The following is a 21,443-nucleotide window of genomic DNA, read 5'->3' as shown; positions in this document are numbered from 1 at the left end:
CTAACAATGGAAGGCGTTTGGGGATTATTTCAATGGCAATGAATGTACAAATAATTTTTCAACTATATCAGGCAAAAACCTGCACACATCCATGTCCATATTTACACACTGCAAAAATATAGCATTCATATAACTGACTGCAAAACTGCAAAGAAACTCATTTTGACAATGAAGATGTTGCTCAAAGGAAATTCAAGGTCACTGCCTTGCATCGTTTTTCTCCTAGAGAATAACCCCTCAATGTTTCTCACAGCACTGATAAGCATCATCACTATAAAGATGTCTTGAATGCAAAAATTAACAAATCATGCCCACAGCATCAAGTTTCTCTGCTTTTATACCTACTTTATGCATCCTTAGCATTCACCATTTGGCTTCTGATCAAAAGCATTTTGAGTTAAAAAAAAATAACCTTCTTTTCCCATCCTGTCCCTCTCAATAAACTTTTAGGAAAGGTCCATGATATAAAGAACTTGGGAAGAATACAGGTTTCTCCAATCTAACCAATCAGTGTTTTTTCATCTGGTGTGGAGAAGCAAACATGAACAAATGAGAGGAATACACTCATGTAGTTCCCTCCTTGCTTTCTATCAGCACATTAGTCCAGCGGGGTGCTTGGTCCAGCAGTATACCCTTCTTAGGACTTTGCTTTCCTGATTTTACTCGGAATAACAAAGAAAATCCAGGGGAGGGGAGAGGGGGAGTTCTGGGTTTTTTCTTTTTTTCTCCTCAAGTGTGGGCATTTCTTTAGCTCTCATGAAGACTGATCTCTTCAGCAGATTTCATAGCTATTCCCAATTCTCATATTACCAGGATACACTGAACCAAAATATTCACCAGGAGTTTAAGCAGGAATTAGTCCCTGTGATGCCACATGGTTCCTATATGAACTAATCCCACTGAAGGAGTGCTCTCACCTTCATGCCCTCTCAGTCTCTGCTGTATCACAGAGCAATGGTGTCAGCCGATATTAATTACAGGAGAGAAGGAGGTTGTGGTTCTGTTTGAATTAATATGGCAGACAGTGTGCACATTGCTTTAACATACAGAATGTTACAGAATGCAGTAAATTCCTTTACCACTCCAAAGATTTCTTCTTGAAAATTGAGGAGCAGACACAGCCTCATACTCTGTAAGTCTGTAAGTCTCAGATAGTTTGGGTTTTGTTTTCACCAGGGTCAGGATGAGAACATCAGTTTACACTGGGTATAAATTTCTCTGACTTCATTGTGGAACAGATTTACCACAGAGATTGTTTTGGTCCTGAGCTCACTACAGCAATTGTATTTCAGTTAACCTTTATTTTATCTATAGTTCACAGTAATTATTTTTAATTAACTTTTCAATGCAGTAAGAAGCAAGAAAATAAAGCAATTTACTTTCCCCATGCCTTCATTTCATCAGTTTTCATATACTAGAATATAAAATATTGTCCTGTTATTTAAACAAAATAAAAGGAAAATAAAAATAGTCAGGAATATATAACTCTTGCTGCCTTAACACATGGCAGGAATCACCATCATGAACTTGCTATAAGGCTTGGTCTAATGGAAATGTTGTACTTGTTGCAGCTATAAACGAGACAACCTATCCTGAAAGGCACCTTGAACCCCTCTGAAAACTCAGTGAACTCGGCCTGTTTCTGTGAGGGCAAAGGAATGCACACAGTTCATTTCAAAAATAGTCTAGAATTTAAGTAAATTAATGTGTGACTTTTCAGTTGATAACCTCAGTTACATTAGCCTTGGGACTAACCCTTTAGTAGAACCTAAACAGTGACAGCCTGAATATTTATTCAGATGTTCCACAAGACAAAACCAAGGGCATTCAAAATTAAACGACTGTCTAAAATCTCACACTTGAACTGTCAAGGAGTCAATTGGGATACCTTCAGACAAAAGAAATTAAAAAAAAAACCAAAACCAATAAAACAACCTACCCCACTAATCCAAAACAACCCTAAAACACTGAATAATCTGCTCCAAAGTATCAATCTAGAAGTTATTTAAAGAAAGCAACACTCATGGAAATCATTATGCAGCAGGGATTTCCCATACCCAGAAAACCTCAGAGATTTCTGTCCCATCTTCCTCAAGAGTTAGCCTGAACAGCATATAGACTTACTCTCTTTGGGTTTAAATATTTTTATAGTTGTTGTTTAATTAATTAAATAGGCCCTTTAATTTTACCCTGGAATACAAAGTCAAGTGGGCTGAATCAAGATGGACAGAGATTATCTTCTGAATACATGTCAATGTCTTAACTGCAATGCAGAACGCCTAGGTTTTAGCCAAGTGCTGGAGTTTTTAGCCAACTTTTTAAAATTACTTGTCGGGGAGCGAAGGGAAGAGATATAAAGGAACTCTTTCCCTTCTGCAAAGCTTATTTTATCCTTCAAAAAATTTTGGGCCTAAATCTTCTATGGTGAAGAAATTTAAACATAAACAGAAATACCAAAATCTTGAGAAGCAGCCTGACTTCTTTAAATTAAATATGTTTTAAAATCATAAAGCTCAGATGTTTAGTCTTTGCATGAGATTTCTTTCAACTTATCTTCACCAAGACGCAGTTAGAAGGAACAGGATGTGTCCAGTATAATAATAAGAATAAGGCACTACTTCATCTGCGCATGTTTTTAAGAAGATGTTGGAATTTTTCTGGGTGAAATATAAGACAATGCATGAAAATTAAAGTGACAGATTATGAATATTTCAAAGACAATAATTTATATTTTGCTTGCACAGGGACACACCATGCAAATTTTCCCATCTATAATGTTACATTTTGGGGCTGATTATCTTCCATTTTGATGAAAAGCATATTTTGACTGGACAGATACACATGCAATGGTGTACACCACTGCACCAGCAGAGAGTGTGTACCTTCGAGAAATAAATGATAACTATGTGATACTTACTATGAAATATGTAAGTGTTTAGATTTTAGACTAATAAGTTCTGATAATCAATATGATCACAGATAGGGATAAAGCCTCTTTTTTTAAGAACCTGAGAAAAGGTTAAGAGGAGCCAAGGTCCATTTTTGGAAGTTCCTTTACTCAATGTTTATGAAAATCCAGAAGATGATGCATACACAAAAGAACAACGGATTCTTGCTTGCTTTAACACTTTTACTCTTTTTTGATGTAACTTTTGAAAGAGTTATTGTATAGAGTCCCAAAAGATACAGTGCAACCTAACAGCTCCCTGCTGCAAAAGAGAATTTGATGAAATTCTGCTAGACACATGTTAAACCAACTACTGAGGATCAGAACCACACAAAAAGAAAAATCTTCCAGTAGCAATTTTTTTTTCATTTACTCAGCTACTGTACAGCCTATGATGACTTGTTTTCCTTTAGTTATACGAACAGTTTGACAGATTACTGTGACAAGGTTACTCTCAAATTGATAAAAGGTTTGATAGTGTCAGAACATTTGTCAGAAATGTCTCACATCACGTGTAATGGACTCTGCACTTCAAGCATCAATGGTACTCCAGTCTGCTGTTTTCTGTTTAGTGTGCAATGCACACCAACAAAAACACACAGCAAAAAGACAGAAAAGCAGGCAGGATTCATCAAAACAGCCCTGTACTTTATCAAACAATTCTGATTAAAGTGTTTTTCTTCCTTAACCCACCTCACAAAATGCAATTAAATGAAAAACTTTACACGTGACTTGAAGGGTAGCCTCCTTATGGGACTCTAAACCTGAAAATGGGATGGGATATGATAATGCACATAAATATAAGTGTTCCCAGCATTTTCTGAAAGAGAAATATTGTTGGTTTAGAACATTATTCCTCAGCCTGCCAAATGTGAGATATTAGAAGTGATAGTTATACTGCTAGCAGCCCTGTCCCATGCTAGAGCAGAGGAAATGGGTTCAGAAGGGCTCATTTTAGGCACTGGCAACTAGCCTATGGGAACCAGTGTGCTGGACATAAGCCAGCTTTGGTGAATACTTCCCTTAAATACAGCTCTCCAAAAATATTGTACTTCAAAATAATAATATGTTTTAAGTATTGGAATTAAGGTTTTCACTTCACATTTTGCAGCAAATGATGCTAATATTAGGCTATGGAGGATGCCTAGGAGCCAGCACCTTCTGCTCATTTGTAAAGATCCTTTCACATGAAGACTTTAATGTCTGGTGAAGCCCCAGCCATGTAAGCTACAGGTGAGCTCTACAGCAGACAACATTTCTGAGCAGAAAAATCCTTCTTGTTCAAAATGCAGAAGACTGTTTGGTTTGGTTTTAGATGGGGTTTTTGAGGAGAAGAGCTGAGTTTGAGGCTTTTTTGGGGAGTGAAGTCAGGGGAAGAGGTAAGGTCTTTGGACCTTTATCTACCTCTACTGTGTAACCAGCTGCAAAGGTAGAGAAAATATCTTCCAATATGTTACTTAAAATCTACACACTGCTGACATGAGCAAGAGTGTCTGAGATTGCTTAAAAAGCAGACAAGGGTATAAGCAAAATTCAGATTTAAGCATTTCTCAGATCTCACTGTGGCCTGGAAAGGAGGCAGGGGGAATGCACCACAGTTTCCAGTACAAATTCTTGTATTTTCAAATGTTTAAGTTTCCCTTCATTGTCTTTCTCTTCTGCTTTGATAAATTCTTTTAATTTTCTAGAAAAAAAAGTTGGAAGAACTATCTGGTTTCTCCTTACTGACATTCAGCCAAAGGATAGAAAAATCAGTAAAATGAGTGTCAGCATTTCTGTTAAAGAGCATCTGTTCACACAGGAACCCCATGACAGCAAGACAAAGCCCTCTAATCTTATCAGATTAAGTTTAGTGGAGCACATTAAAAATTTTGCCACAGTGCTAAAAGGAAGCTCTCAGATACTTGATGTGCACTTCCCGTACGCAGACAAGGGGTAGGGACACACTCTCTGAACTTCATGATTCAAGTATCACTGCTCACACCACAGCCTCACACCATGAGGCCAGCACTTAAGCACCAAAGCTGTGAGGCTCCTTTAGGAATAGTTAGTTCAGTCCTGATCAGCTGAAAGCATTTATGTGAACTGGAGAAGGGTCAGACTGCAAGAAGATGTATCACAAAACAGCTTTTTGAACGTCAGCAGACTACAGTCAATTTATACCTACTGAGGATCTGTCCCTTGAACTGGGATTATCTGTGACTGTCACATGTGGAAAGTGTCGATGAATGTAGTTTGTACAAATGTCAGACAGGTACACTCACATTTCAGCTTGCATGAAATACGAAACATCACCAGCACACTATTCTCCTGTGAACAGTGAATCAGTTCAACCCACAGAAGATTTAGTAGCAGAAAGTCACAGGGAAGAGTTTCAAGTTCACATAATTTTACTCAAATCTGGATATCACTTCAGTAAGATTGCTAGCTCCATCCTGGCCAGTCATGCCCACATAACGTGTACTCAGGGAAGCCTTTCAGGATTTTTGATCAAAATCAGGAAAGGCAGAATGTTATAAAATTGAAAGAAACCCACTAAATTGTTACTCCTATTGCAAGCTTCAAAACAACAGTCATTTGGATTAAGGTCTGTAGATCAGCCCCAAATCAAATTTCACTTATTGATACCTTTTTGAAAGGCTGATTTTTGATCACAAAATACAGAGATTATGTTGTCTTTTGGACTGTATGGCAAAAGCACTGCTGTTCTATATCATAACAAGAGTGGATTTTTATATTTCAAATTTCTCCTTGTGCTTATTTCAATGCAAAAAAAAAACCCATGTGTTATGCTTAATTCCACCATGGTGATCTCTGGCTGGAATCTCAAACTGGATTATTCCCCTGCTACATATCATCAATAATAATCTAGACTTTGGAATTTCAATAATTACATATTGCCCACTACATTTAGTCAAGAGAAGAAGGGTAGAAGAGTGCAGTGCTTTATAAATTAGCTCTTTTCACAATGCATGAGGAGCAAAGAGCTCCTTTATGCCACCTCTTTGCTTTCTACACAAATAAAAGACAATAAAACCAATCTTTATGGTACAGTCTGCAAATATGACTCTCAAGATAAACAGGGAGGTAGAAGGTGCCACTTTCTACAGCACCATTTTTCAGTGGCACTGTAGTTAATTAGATGTTAATTAGATGGCTACAAGGCCACCTTCAGCAGGTTTCATACTTCTCAGTCTTTGAGCCCAGCAACGTGTGACACAGCAATCATAAAATGTGATAAATGATTGAGGGGGGAACACCCATGTTGTGTTGTGCACTGGGTTGTGATTCACAGATCATTATAACTATAAAATCTGTCATTAGGGAGGTTTTCCTGCCATGCAAATTCTCCTTCTAACATAAGAAATCAGAACCACATTAGAACAAACAGAAGTCAATGTGAAGGCGCTCACCTCTTTTCCCCTAAACTCATTACCTGAAGGTTTTTAGCAGGCATTAATTAATCATTCAAACTAAAGGAAAAACAGTCAACCTTCAAGTGCAGGAGGCTTCTGATGCCTTTTAGTGGCCACACAAGTGTAAGCAGGAAGGCCAGCTCTGACATCTTGCTACAGAAAGACACTGAGTATTTTAAGGGCACTTACGGCTGGCACAGCTTGATAAGGTCCTGGTCGGTGGTGCCGGGTGGAAGGCCTCGAATGTACAGGTTGGTTTTACTCAACTGCTCTCCGCTGCTGTTGTTGCTGCTGTTGTTGCTGCTGTTTGTGCTGGGGCTGGGAGGAGCCATGGGGTGGGGAGCTGGTGCATAGGACTGCTGGAAACAGAGCAAAACAAAAAGGCTGTTACTGGAAAAGGCCAAATAGCATGGCAGAAGTGTGTGCTTTACCTAGGTAAATCCAGAACTATGCTATGCTTGTCCTGCCCTCCCTGACCACTTCCAGCTGTCCACTGCTATGGCACCTGTACCCACTCCCAGCCAACAATGCCTTTCAAAATGCAAAACAGGACCAACCAACATTTTGTGTTCAGCCATAGCTATGAAATGCATTAATCTACTATACTTTTTAATTTGGAATTAAAGAAGATCACAGAACAAAACTCTGAAATGACAGATACTCAAGGAGTAACTAGCATTAAAGAAAGAAATTAAACACAATCTGCTCTAAGAGTACGCTAAGACACAAATAAGAATATCTAGCCAAAGGTACAGAAGCTGGTGCCAGAAGCCAAGTTAGTCTTTTCTAAACATGAGGAGCACCCAGTACACACACAGTCAGGTGGCAGAGAGTTGGCTAGTCTGAGAGAAGAAAAAAATTCCAAAGCAGCCTGAAAACACTCTGTTGTTACGGATGTCTTTCGCAACAGAGAAACGGGGTTTGGAAAAGACGATCAGGCCAAGACCTTCTGCTCTCAAAATCATACCCACTTCTGAACAACCACAAACCACACACAGCAACTGAGAAATATTGCTTAAGAAGTGAGGCATTCTTACAGGGAAAAACAGTATTCTCCCGTAACTCACTGGTAACTACATGCGGTGAAAAAAGACACGCACACACTAGAAAAATTACTTAAACATCTCTGATCAGAGGCAACGACGGGGAATTTCAATTGCTGCAACCATCCCTGGCTCTCTGACCACTGGAGTATTTACTCACAGCACAGGGTGCTTGCCAGGAGAACAAAGGAGTGATTGGAAGGAGGAGGCCATCCTCCTGTGTCCTGTGCAGAAAAGCTGAAATCTAGGGAAGAACTTGCAGGAACTGAAGGATCCTGAGGACCAAGCTCCAGATGAGCAACCAGGGGAACTGAAGTCAGAGGTCCAGCAATGTAACTGCCTGCTGAGAGGGAGAAAATCCCATTTCCACAACCCAATCAGCACATTCTGCTAGCTTTATATGTGGTGACAACAGCAGGTAAATGTTGGACCAATGCTAAGTTAAGCATGCTATGCTAATGGACCAATAAAAGCAAAACATCTGCAATTTTCATTACAGCAGCAATGACACTTAAGTGACTTCTAATATGTCTGTTCTGCATTTAGGCCTTGAACAGAGAAAATATTTAAGTCTGTGGGAAATTCTGATCACGCTAATCAACTGGCCCTTTAATGTCAGTGCCTCTACTTTAGTGCTTATAATTATGCGCACACTAAATCACAGTCTTGGTAGATGGATTAGTAGCTCTAAACTATTTCAAGCAAGTCCCTTTATTTAGTTCCTTATTTAGAGGTAAGAAAAAGAAAAAAAAAAGTTGGAGAATACAAGGGGAGCATAAATGACATGTGATGATCAGACATTTCAGTGAAATGAAACAACACACTTGCACCAATGCCTTTCCTCCTCTCCTGGCCTCCTCCTTCCTTCTTCCCAGTTTCTCCCATTTAAACCAGGAGAGAGGGAACATTGTGCCAAGTGTCAAGACATCAGAATTCCTCTGCAATCTCACCTGGTTGTAATGTGACTCAAGCAGGAGTCATTGAAAGAAAAAATACCGTTTTTTAGTGTGATCACCATGCTATCATGTAATGACATTCACTCTCCAGTAAAAGAGAAAGGGCAACGAGCTCCCTTCCCCAAGTCTCTGCACAGATACTTTTGCTGACAATCAAAAGCACTTAGTGCATACGGATCATATTTCTCTGCACACACATTTTATCACTGGGTAATCCCCACCCACTCGAGCTTCAATGTCATTCCCAGAAATAGAGAGCTGAAGAAGCAGCCTTGAGTACCAGCACAGGCAGCCACCTCAACTGAGCCCCAACACTGGGGATACATCCTGGAAATCAGCTCCATGCCATGGCCAAGGCCCATCTGGTAACACTGCAGGCAGCACCAACCTGCATTAAATACATAGGCATCTACATATTATAATATCCTGTCTGAAAGCATATTTAAATATATGTGCACTACAGGGCCATGGAAGAAGCAGGTATGACTGTATATAACACGCTGGGCTTTAATATATCAAGAGCTCAGAAAATATCCCATGGTAATCTTGCACATTTTGAGCATTGCTAAGGTAAATTAAAAAGAGAAACAGAGGTTGAGGTTACATTCTTACTGCTTTACTCTACACCTCCCAGATTACCAGGCACACTGAATGCACGTAAATAACGTAAAGCAGTGAAAGATCTTTCCATAAGCCAATGGAGTGCTATGTACTTTAATTATTAATTAATATTATATGTGTCTTAGCAGGGGATAATGAGTAAATGTCCTGTTCTCACACCAACCTAATAAGCAAGAAAAAGAAAGAAATAAATTGGAAATTTACCTCTGAAATACAAAGAGCAATTTTCATTCTATTATAAGATCTTTATCCTCACACAGAGGAAAACACTGGGGGCCTAATTCTAATTTAAGCTTAAGACATTTTATCCCTCTCAGCCAGCTGAAAGGGTATGTAGAAGTGAACACAAATTACATTTACACCAATTTTGAGGCCACAGGTATCAAAAAAAAGAAAAAAAAGGCCTCAGTTTACAGAGAATGAGGCCATACGACAGGCTTCCCTCAAGTAAGAGCTGCTCAGACAACAGGCACACACGGATGCCTGGGCTCACAGCAGTATCCTCAGAGATGTTCTAAGGGTGGGCAGAGATGCAGCCACACTTCACTTTGGGGGATGCTGATCTTCTCAGCCCAACAAACACTGCTACACTCCAAACCCTCTTCACTAATAAATCTTAGCCACAGCAGCCCACAGTAATTTCCATGCATATCCAATACCCCAGAATACCATCTGCAGAAAGATTACAAAATTGCCTGTACTGAGGCTGATGACATCTTCTGGCTGGTTGCCAGACTAAAAGCTTCAGGTCAGAAGAAAGCTTCCAATTCTTGTTTCCTGAGCTGCTGAGTGTATGAGTGATGGCAGAAGTATGTGCTTTGCCTCTAAATGAACAAAGGATCCGGTTTGGTAATCTCCAAGTAATAACTGGAGTGAAAGAAATGACTGGCAACCTAATGATGATCCCAGATATAGACCACTTGGTATGGGGCACTGTCTGGTGAGCCACCTGCACACAACTGGTGGTAGGAAATGTGTGCCTTGTTCTGATGTTGGACACCTCCATGGCTGAGGGCTAAGCACTTAACTTCTCTGCCTCGAGACCCAGAAGGAGCACCACTGTCAAGACTGGTTCAAAACACCCTGATACCAGCTGTAGAAACCTGGAAAAGAAGTTTTGCTACCACAACCAAGCAAAGGACCTGCACCTCTAGGAAAAAAAGAAAAAAAAAAAAAAAAAAAGAGAGGCAAAATCTAAATGTTTCACTTCAAAAGAGAGCTGGAATTCAGAGCTGGTTTTGCCATTAATTTTTCACGTAACCAATGCAACCAACTAATTTTTCAACTCTCATGCTTCATTATTCAGTGGAAAGTGTGTGGGGAATGAACTGGTTTGTAGATCATTCCAAGCAGCTTATTAATTTAGTATGGATGGCTAATAGGATTTGTTTTCATCTTTGAAAAATGAATGAAATTTCTCCTTTTTCATTATTTAAAAGTGAAAAAATTAATGTGCTAATTCTTATCCATTCTCAGGAATGCACCCTTCTGCTTAAACCCTACAGTTCAATTCCCTGAAACAAAGTGTTCTGTGAAACTGCACACAGCTAAGCATGAATAATGAGATACACCTTGGTCTTTCTAAGTAAATAACCCAGCAATGCTGAATCAGAAGTCTCTTGGATACTAAACGAACAACGCCCCTCCTTCCAACATCCAACCTCCTTACACTAGAACAGTATTTATTTTTCTATGGCAACCAAGTAGTCTCAGGTAGTTTTTCACTAGTTGCAGGCTTAGACTAAAGTATTTTCCTTCCAAAGCAAAACACTACTTAAAAAGACCAATTTCAAATATTTTTCACATACAATTCCTTTTGGATGGGAATCATAGGCCCCAGATGCCAAGTTGTAGAGTCTGCTTTATTAGCAGCAGCTGGCTCCTTGGCAGGCTTCTGAGGCGGTCGGGCTTGTGGTTTTGGAGTGGCCTCAGAGCCTAGGATGCAGCTGGACTGCTATGCTAATGGACTAGCCAATTTGTTTGTAGTCACCTTTGGCTATCCCAGATTTGTACTGTTTCATCCACTTGAAAGGGAGGTCTTGGAAAGATTCCCTATTAACACCGATATGTTGACTTTTCCTATCATAGTTCATATTTTATACAAGAAAATAAGTGCAACACACAGTCCTACATTAAAACATGCGTTATTTAAGCAATTGTACACACACTATCCATTTCACTCTGAATGGAGTGTTTTCCAGCTGCTAGATTCATCTAAGTGCCCAATTACAACACAATTCCCTTCACTCCCAATTGAGAAAAATAAAATAAGACAAAGTAAATACAAATAAATTGTGCAAATACCACTTAACAGCTCACATTAGGAAAACACTGTTCTCTATATACCCTACTGTACGAAGGAGTAATTTTTGTGAGCTGGAGAGTTCTTACTAGCCAATTATAGAGAGGATGAGAGGATGCCACCAACTTTTAGTCTGTTGATGGGATTTTGGAGCTGAGTGAACAGAAAAATCTCCTATTAAGCAAAAGACAATCATCACAGTTGAAGAGAATGCAGAGCAGTAAGGGAAATATAGGGGAAAAAAATAGATCAAAGTAACAGCAACCCTCCTGCCTTTGGTTTGCTTCCTCAATGAGGATCAGCACCAGGAGGTAAGCTGTATTTCTCATTCATAGAGAGGTGGAACAGACAAGTAAATAAAAGATGAACATTGAAGCGAGCAACACAGACACTTCATGTATTTTAGAAAGGCTTCAGTCAAGGGAACTGGAGTTATAATTTTCTTCCCAAGTCTGTAGGGAATTCACTGCTCTTGCAGAACCCAGCCATGACTACTGCCTATCACCCATCTGGCCAATGAGGGCCTGGAAGACAGAGCTTCTTTTGGATGCTTCTCTACATAGTCAGGCCTTTCCCTGGCCGTATAAGAGGAAGTAAATAGATATAAAAGGGTCTGTGTTTTCTAACTCCTCTGCACAGCAAGCAACAAAGCTTCCTAGACTGTTTCTGTAGAAGCACCAACTCACCTCTTGGCAGCATTTTCAATTTGTAAATGAATGGCATGTGAAAACATGAGTAAACTCAGAAGATGAACACAGACAATAAGGTTCAAAGTCTATTCCCTCACAGTTCTTTCAATCAAGAAAGCCAGATCACACCTCAAGAGGATTTTGATTTCTCTGAATTCCTTCCAAGGTCTTTAAAAGTGATTTGCTGGATACAAGAAACCCAGTGAGTCAGAGCTGCCGGGTTACACTCTCTGTACCACAAAATCACTGTGCTACTCCAAGCAAGTCATTTCAGTTCCTTACATCTCAGTTTACTAATCTGTAATGATTCTTCCCTACGTTCTTAAAGTATTTATAATGCTCTGTGATTACTGGATGAAAGACACTAGTAAGGATTGCAACATTATTTAAAGATGGGGGAAATATTATTAAAGTCTAACTTAATAACTAGAGCTAAACCTAATTCTTTTGCAGATAAAATTATTTCTGAATACAATGATTTTGCTATTCTGTATCTAAACTGAATGAATGAAATAATGTAAAATAATAACATACCAATCAAATTCATTTTCTCACTAATAATATTTTTTAATTTAAAAACAAATTTAGAAGTATGTGTTCACAGGGCTATTGTGATTGTAATTTATGCATTCAACTCACTTTATTCTGAATGATATCTTTATTACATGGGAAAAAGGTGCAATTGTGTTTTGCTTACCCTTTCATTCCACACAAAGAAAAAAACCGTACTTGGGGAAAATGGAAATTATGAAAAAAGCCCCAGCCTTGTCCTCCAACAGACACAGTAGTCATTCAACAGTCCGACTGAAATTGGGATTTGATGGATCAGCAAAATACGTTGAGATCTTTGCTTCACAGACAAAGCTGCTGAAATCAGTAGGCTAAATATTCCTGAGGCTTATAATTGCCTTGAACCTGGCACAAAGCATTAAAGATCCATAGAATGAAAGCACAGGCAAAATTTGGCTCAATTTTTTCTTTTCCAAAATACTTCTCTTCCAAAATACTTCTCTTCCAAATCATGACTGTGCAGATTTTAGCATTTTATAAATATTTACAAGGAGTCAGTACAGAGCAATCGAGGCATCCACAGAAAGAGGAAGTCCTTTATTGGACATTACCCACAAAGTAGGTCTTATTTTATACAGTTTTCTGAATTAAAACCACCCAATGAAACAAAGAAAAGTCTCCAGCAATTGACTGTTCTGGCTATCTTCAAGAGCACTGAGAGTTTAGCGGTCATTAGCCAGGGTGACATACACTAGAAGCCTGAAAATCTCCTCACTAATCACAGTATCTCCTATTTCCAGTAAGACAGAGTGAAATAATCTGCACTACCACCATTATCAACAGGAAATTTCAAAAGCAAATTGGTCGGGTGTAAAGTAGCTTATTGTGAAGTGTGACAAAGTCAAAATAATAAAGTGGATTAGAGAACATATCATTAGGGGAGTCTGAGGATCATCTCACCTGAGGATGAATGGGCCCCAGCAAAATCCAGTCCCAGAGAGGGGAACAGCACAGAAATTAGAAGCCTTGTTTGCAGATGGAGGATACCCTGGCCATCGCTGCCTGCCTGGGTTTTGGTCACTGAATAGATGCAATAGATGCTGCAGAGCTGCCAGCTTCAGCTCTTCACCCTCTCCTGCCTACATATTGTCATACCACAGACAGAGCTACTCATCCCTCATAGGCAATTTTCTGTTTACCCGCAGACTACTTGTAGTTTGGGTCTAAAATATGGCAACTTCTTTGAATTTAGGGCTTCTTACATCCACAGCCAGGAGGGCAAAATTTAGTCCCTAGCATTAAAAAGCCAAAAACCAACAATAAGAGCTGTGTCATCAAATAAATATTTTCCAGAGTGGAAAATAACCTTCACAGTCTTGTCTCCTCCCATTTATTTCATGGCAGGAGGCTTCCATGACAGAATATTCCTGAGGCATTATTTATTTCTCCGCAAGGGAGAGGAAGAATTCTTTCTGTAGATAAAGTATTTTGGCACTTTGGCAAACTAGTAAACAATAGCCTATATTCTTTGACATAAATTAGTGTTATTGCTTCATTATCCAATCCATTCATATTTTATTGATGTACTGAGACTAAATGTGAACAGACTCTAGATCTTAAAAATACTAAATCTGGGCACTCTGGACAATAAAACATTGCAATTCCTCTAATAAGAATATTTTAGAGCACACATCAAAATATGATGGCAATTACTGTTTGTGATACAACAACTCCGTGGTACAAAAAAAAAAAAAAAAAAAGCAGAGGGGAAAAATAACAAATTCAAGAAGAAATTATTGTTTGTGTTTACATTTCCACATAGGCAGTTTTGGGACTACAATAAGCTATTGGTCCATTTGAAGGTTAAGAATAAAAATGCAAACCAAGAGGCTGATACTTAACTTTCCAAATGTTTGCAAGAACAAACACATATTTGGTTCTGAGAAACTAAATTTACTCTCTGGGTATTTGTTTACATACGGCAGACTTAAAGGATCTTGGAAATGAGTTGCTGCAGGCACATGCTGCATTGCATTGCTTCTCTGCACACAGTCCACACACACCCTGGCATCAACACTGCTGTGAGAAACCAGCCATAACAAAAGCCCCCCACATAAACCTGAATTTACAGCATAGAATGAAACTAAACATCAATATCATCTCTTTCCTTGCCACTTGAGAATCTGGTGAACAGAGATCAGAAGCAGATGTGTTTTCATTCTGCAGAAAAAAGTCCAACCAAAAAAGTTTTTCAAGATCCAGCCCAAGTTTCCTCAGCTTATCTTTCTTATAGAAGAATTTAGCAGGAAATCTGCCATTGTTGACATAAGCACTGTTGGGATAGAGGATTCAGGGATGGCAGAGCTCGCCAGGAATGTTGCTCATCATCTCCCCATGTTACCACAATCATCTTTTGTAGATGTACATGGGGAAGCTCTACCTCCTCCACCCAGTGCATATAAAGATAAGTTGAGCCTCCCGTCCTGTGGCCGAAAGAATCCATGGAACGCAGAGTTTGGGAATGGCTTTTCCTTTCCACAACAGCGTGGCATCATCACCACAGAATCTGGGGCATTTCACAATAACTGGAGTTGGTGTTTTCTTTGAGACCCCTTGAGCTACAGTAACACACTGATGCCTGGCAGTGTGCCACAGGATGCCCACAGAAGATATGAGCCATCACAAACCTGACCACATTTTTGCTTCCAGGGCAAACTCATGCAGCACATTGATCACAGAAAACAGCTTTTAAAAATACTGCCCATACAGTTCATACATAGTTCCTCACTTAGGAAGAGGATACAACCAACCCTGTGAGACCAACATATGTAATTTCATTTTTAGGAGAGCTAGAATGCCTTCCCCATGAGTAAGCTGATACGGTGGGGGTAAGAATTTAAGTCTAGGTTAAAATTAAAGTGTCAGCCTATGGACATAGCTGGCCAAGTGGTGCCAGACACCTTCCTGCTTCTCACAGCCCCGAATACTGTACCAAAATAAGGCTAGGAGGGACAGGGAAGCTGGGGTATGGCTCACTGCAGGCAGCTGGGTGTGAAACCCCACGTTAAGAACCTCTCTGCCCCATTCTAGATACTCCTCTACGTAGTTAAAACCAGTTGAATGTGTAAGAGAGAGAACTTCATAATGAAGTCATTGTTGTACATGACCAGAGAAACTGTTTGGGCCCAAAGAAAGACTGAAGGAATGGGACTCTGCAAGCCTAAATTTGGTGAGGAGGTGAATTCCAGACCTTCTTCAGGTCAAAAGGAGCTTTGAGAATCACATTACTGGCATCCCAGGAGAACACAAAACATTATGAACATGGGAAGGTGAGCAAGATGTGCCAGGAACATTCTGGAATGTCAACTATGGGCTTCAAATCATATGCTAAGGAAAATGAATAAGCACTCTCCACTATTTTATTGCAGATTCTGATACCTTATCAAATCTCTGTTTTCTTTAGATTTCATGTGGCAGACTTGGGAGGTAGTATGGGAAAAGCTGTTTAATTTTATTTGATTTAACAAGCAACTAATATCACTTAGAATTAAAATATCTTCCAGATATCAATAAAATCCACTTGAGGCAAAATTTACTAAATAAACTGAATAATTAATGCAAAAAAAGACAATTTTATTCTATCTTTCAAATTTTCAGAATTACACCCAATTTATTTACAGACCTTTTTTTTCTTCCTTAAAATTCAATTTTCTGTAAATTTTATTTGTTTTGAAAATGAACTTACTTAATCATGCTGAGAATGAGTACAAAACCCCAACACTAGTGTCTTTTTGGATCTATGAAACAAAATATTGCCATATTTCTGTTTCCATTTATATTCTTACAAGGAAGTCATATGTACCTTAGGCTGAATTGAAGCCTGAGCACTGAAATCTCAAGATACACCCTATATTCACACAAAATGCAGACTGAGGCAAAGGTCCAAGTTGGCCATCCCACTCAAAGGTGTATTTGGCCACCTAAGTAGATGCCACAGCAGTTAATGCCCAGTATGCACTTTGTTGCCATGACTTCAGGTCCTGGAACCAGAAGATACTGAATGATTGGAAATTTTGTAATAGTCACAGTCATTGAAAGATGACAACAACTTTTTTTTTTTTTGCAATAAGAGAGATTCTGGCACATTTTTCCTACAAGGCAAATAAAAACTACGAAGCTCTTTTTGAAAGGTAAAAATAGATTCAGAATGCTCATCTGTCTTCAAAAAGAGTGAATCTGAATATAGATAAACCTGACCTGCTGCTTAGATCTGCAAAAGACCCATCACTTTTAAAACTACAATCCATTATTATTCAGTAAGTTCTTTCTCATCTAATTCCTACTTCTTTCCTCAATGTTTTCCCCACCTCTGATTTTAAGCAATTCTCAGAGCAGGGGGGGAAAGTTTAAAGAGTTTATGATCCACATTTACTATGGTATAAGTTCTCAGTCTCTTCCCATTTGTTCAACAACAGATCGGGCTACTGTGCTTGTCCGAAGTTTCAAATGTCATTTGACTGATGCACTCAGAAATGTTGAATCAATTAAAATATCCACACAAAACTTTCAGTTTGGTAAGGGCAATCTACTCTCTTTTTTCTGAAACACTTAGGATGTCTCATAATGCAGAAATTGTACTTCAATGCGACAACTTGCTTTTTCTCAGTTCCCCAAAATCATCACTATTTTCTGCTAAATGTTGTGGCACGATGAGCCAAGTGTCTTGCTAACAGACACAGACTCAGCTGAAGATGCTCTGCCTAAACCATTTTGGGCTCTGTGCCATGTGTTTTTTCCATACCATGCAAAGTAACAATATGAAGAACCTGAGCTTCTGCATTCAGAGGTGAAGAGCTTTGCAATGTGGGGATGCAGCTGCTTTGTTACGTATCTGTATAAAATCCAATGCACCACTAATTGGGATAATGAGGTACTCCTGTTGCATGCAATAGGAATTCACAGTAGCAGGGTACATATGTTAAATTCCTGAAACAAACCACTATCTCTATTTACTGTTTTTCATCCAAATGATGTATTTCCTGATAAACAAAGCTTAAATTTCCTTCTGTATTGCAACACTGCCTCTAATCTCATCTGTTAGCTTTCTGTCTTTTTGACCTTTTAATATTCTTCATTCATGCATGATTTATTTTTTAAGTTGACATTTTTTTCTTCTGGAAATAATATGTATTTGAAATAATTTCAAATGTTAAATCAGGATAAGCAAAGGAAGAAAGAAAATCTCCTTAATACATTTTCTTAATAAATGTACCATGCTTTAGAATAGAAGCTCGAAGAATTATAGCATGTAACAATAAGGTTTATATTTCAAATCAGATACATATAAATATTCTAAAAGTCTTAATACCACTTAATGCCTCTGTCATAGGCTCATATGCATGAAATGTTGTGGGGAAAAAAAAAAAAAAAGGCTTCAAGTCTAAAATGAAAAATAATTTACATTAGAAAAACCAAACCAGAACGGGGAAGAGTGGCAAGAAGACTGCTTCTAGTAAGTATTCTAACTTTTGTAATAATAACACACAGTGTTACCAGCTGGAACAGAAAGATAAATTGGTTAGGGCTACCAGCTTGTCTACAGGTGTGTTGGCAGCAAAAGGAAAACTAAAGAAAAGATTTGCCCACTGCTCAATAGGACAGGGGACAAGTGACAAAGGACAGATGAAAGCACTTGGTGCTTGCTTTGCCTCAGTCTCCACTGGCAATGTCTGCTGCCAGTCCTCTTGGCTGTGCTCCCCTAGTAGTCAGGACAGGGGTGAGAAGTGCTGCTGAGGAAGAAGAGCATTAAGTTAGAAACTACTCCAGGAAGGCAGGGAGAAGTTACTGAACACAAACTGTAAGGGAGCCGGCCGGTGTCACCCAGAGGCTGCTCTCTCTTATCTCTGAAAGGCCATAGCAACTGGAGGCCATCAGGATGTTCCTGATAACCTGGAAAGAAAACAAACATTACACCTGCCTTCAGAAGGGTGAGGATTTGGGGGTCACCAGGCTGGCCACAGCCTAGTGTAACGAAAGAGAAAAGCCTCACAAGTTCTGTGTCTAAGCTTGTGAGGGACAAGAGCATCCAGCAGGGATGAGCAAGGGCAAACAAGACTTGGCCTTCTTGCTCAACATCTGCTTTGGGACAAGCAGCTCCACAGATCAGGGGAGAACAGTGGATATTGCTCACCTTGACTTTACAATGTGGCACTGTCACAAGCTGGATGACAAGAGCGAGTGCACCCTCACCAACACTGCAAGTAACACCAATGTGGGGGAGTGGTTGGCCAACTAGAGATAAGGGCTGTCTGAAAATATTATTGCCACTCTATCCAATGCTATGAGAAAGAACTACACAGCACAAAACTCCTTCACCTCACACATTACGTATGCTAAAAGCTCTCCAAGTTTACTTACAGAACAAATGACTACTAAGTGATTTGTTCAGGTACATCCTATAATCAAATTCAACTGCACAAAAAGGATTTACTAAAACTGAGACATCTGAACTTCATTCCTTTGCTATGCCTTGACCTCAAGTTTAGTTCATTTGCTAAAGTCATTATTAAACAACAATGTTCCACACAGATTTCAACAGCAGTAGTATTTACATTAATGCAATATCCCTGGATTAAAGGCATTAGAAATACTGAATATCCTATTCCTCAGCTTCTTTGAAGATCTACAGTGTAGACTAAGAAAACACTCTCTAAGAAAAAGCAGCACTAATATAAGGGCAGTCTGGTTCTCAATCATTTGAAACTAAATAAACTGGAAAGTCTTTAAAAATCTCTGAGACTAAAAGTTACACAATTAATGCTACTACTAGTTGCCATCAGATAATCAAAGTTCAGTCTAGATAAGATTTTAAATTATATGTATCCACAGTTGTAACAAATTGGTTTTTTAAATTTTTTTTTTTTTTAAATCATCTTCTTAAAATGGTGAAGGGAATCTGACTCCCTCAGTCATATCAAGGCATAGGTCCCAATGGGCAGCATACTCAGTCCAGGTACTCAGAGTGCCTAGGCTCAATGTCAGACACAAAGTGTCACACAATAGATCTAAAGGGCTAACTTCAACTTAAGCCTCAGGTTTGGGGAATTTGGTCCAAGAAAACTTGAAAAACAACTGCAATGGCACACTGAAAGACAGCTGCACAAATACTGCAGGTCCTCCAGGTGGGTCTGAGAACAACTACAGGACTGAGTCCTAGATGAAATGAACCAAACTATCACTAAATACAGAAAAGCCTGAGCTCTTGTGGAAAACACAACACATGCAATCAAGTGTTTAAATAACCACATGCCAATGACTACTCACAGCGGATCCAAATTCAGGCTCATGAAGAATTCCAATATTTCTTAAATTCTGACTCTGACTATATAATCTTAACTTCCCCTGACAGAATTAGCAGAGCGTGATAAAAGGAGCTGAGACTTAGTTTCTGTAAGAAACAACCCATTTGGGAAAACAAAAGGCCTACCTAGCAAAAATACTTATATTTGGGTGTTGCTAATAACAGGTGGGAACATCTTAGGAAATGGCATGAGAAATGCAAGCAGAGAGTAAATATCCCCAGAACACATTTCACTTTGCGACTTCCTAACCAGATGCTGTACACAGATAATCATCCTACGTCTTCTGTGATTTGACCCATTAGACTTTAGTCCTCTAAAAACCTCCTAGTGGGAATCAGTTTTAGAATTAGATTTTATATTAAAGGAAAAAAGGATGTGTGTTTTAAATCTGCCACCAAAAAAAGTGTAATTGATGCTGCTTGCCTCCACTCTTGTTTTACAAGAAAAAATTTGCATTGCTTCTTTTTCCCCCTTCTTCCTATCATTTTATATGAATCATGTTATCCCATGTCTTATGTGGGCAATCCTCAAATACACAAGGAGATGGCAGCCACACAGTCAGGGAGATGGCTATCACATCTTTTGCAAGTAAATAGAAACACTGTTAATATGGTGATGCATTTGACAAAATGCAGAGGCAGACTATTAAATGCACTGGATGTTTTTAATACACTTAAAAATAAAAGTCTATATTTAAAAATGGTTTTTCACAGGGATTTCTCTTAAAAGAAGAAAACAGGGAATTTAGACAGAAAATATATTGATACTCTTAACTCTGCTGGTGTTAAATATCTGTGTTATCCCTCATATGCCTAATATTTTGTTTGTAATGGCTTGCCAATAAACTCCCTTTTTTGAAACTTGGGCTAACGCAGGCAGGCAAGCAGTCTTTCAATGGTAGAAACAGCCTGTTATCAGGCTATTATATATTTCACTGAGGTCCATTTACCATTACAATTCCCTCATCCTATTACCCCCAACAGATGAAATGTTACTGCAGAGGAATAAATATAATACATCATGGTCCCTTCTGGGAAGGAGGACCATGCCACAGCTTTTGGCTGCCAAACAGAGCCCAGGTTTCCCTGCTCCCATCTCACATCTTGAGACCTTGCCCTGATCTGAACACATCTAGAACAGCCTTTGTTGCTAGCATACCCTTGATGATCCACTGGTCTGGCAAGGAGGACACAATTTAATTTACAGCCCTCAGGCTGTATACTGAGGGCTTCTGAGCCACAAGGGGTCTGCTGACATCTTCTACCCTTTCTTTCCTTTCCCCCTTCTAAACATCATCAGCTGCATAAAGACTCAGACCATCTAGAAAGACAGGGTTTGTTCGGGCTCTGATGGCAAAATGGGTGAGTATAGGTGAGAGTCAATTTGCTGAGTGATTCCTACAATTCAGTAGCTCTGAAAAAATACAGCAATGGTTGTCAAGTTGCATATACGCATTCATTGCATTTCTCAGTGCCCATATCTTACATTTATTCACCAAAGTAACAATTTTTCTTTTCTCATTAATGCTTTTTACATAGTCTTCAGCAATCCTTCTTCAGGCAGCTAGTGCATTAACACTAGCCAGGAAAACAAGACTT

The 21,443-nt window shown here is 39.1% G+C and overlaps 1 protein-coding gene across 8 annotated transcripts in view; it reads right to left on the bottom strand.

The window, feature by feature from the left end:
• The window catches only part of RBMS3 (RNA binding motif single stranded interacting protein 3), a 709,899-nt gene that overhangs the window by 345,228 nt on the left and 343,228 nt on the right, over positions 1–21,443 (bottom strand). For 6 of the 8 annotated variants that reach the window (XM_058830558.1, XM_058830561.1, XM_058830562.1 and 3 more), the window contains one exon: positions 6,553–6,722. In XM_058830558.1, the coding sequence (XP_058686541.1) occupies positions 6,553–6,722 (170 nt within the window). The remainder of the gene's footprint in view (positions 1–6,552; positions 6,723–21,443) is intronic. The other 2 variants (XM_058830560.1, XM_058830564.1) reach the window with 1 other exon arrangement.

Source organism: Poecile atricapillus, chromosome 2 (assembly GCF_030490865.1).
Source record: "Poecile atricapillus isolate bPoeAtr1 chromosome 2, bPoeAtr1.hap1, whole genome shotgun sequence".
In the NCBI taxonomy this organism is placed as follows: domain Eukaryota; kingdom Metazoa; phylum Chordata; class Aves; order Passeriformes; family Paridae; genus Poecile; species Poecile atricapillus.
Note: the sequence above shows the minus strand (reverse complement) of the source record. Positions and strands in the feature narration are given on the sequence as shown.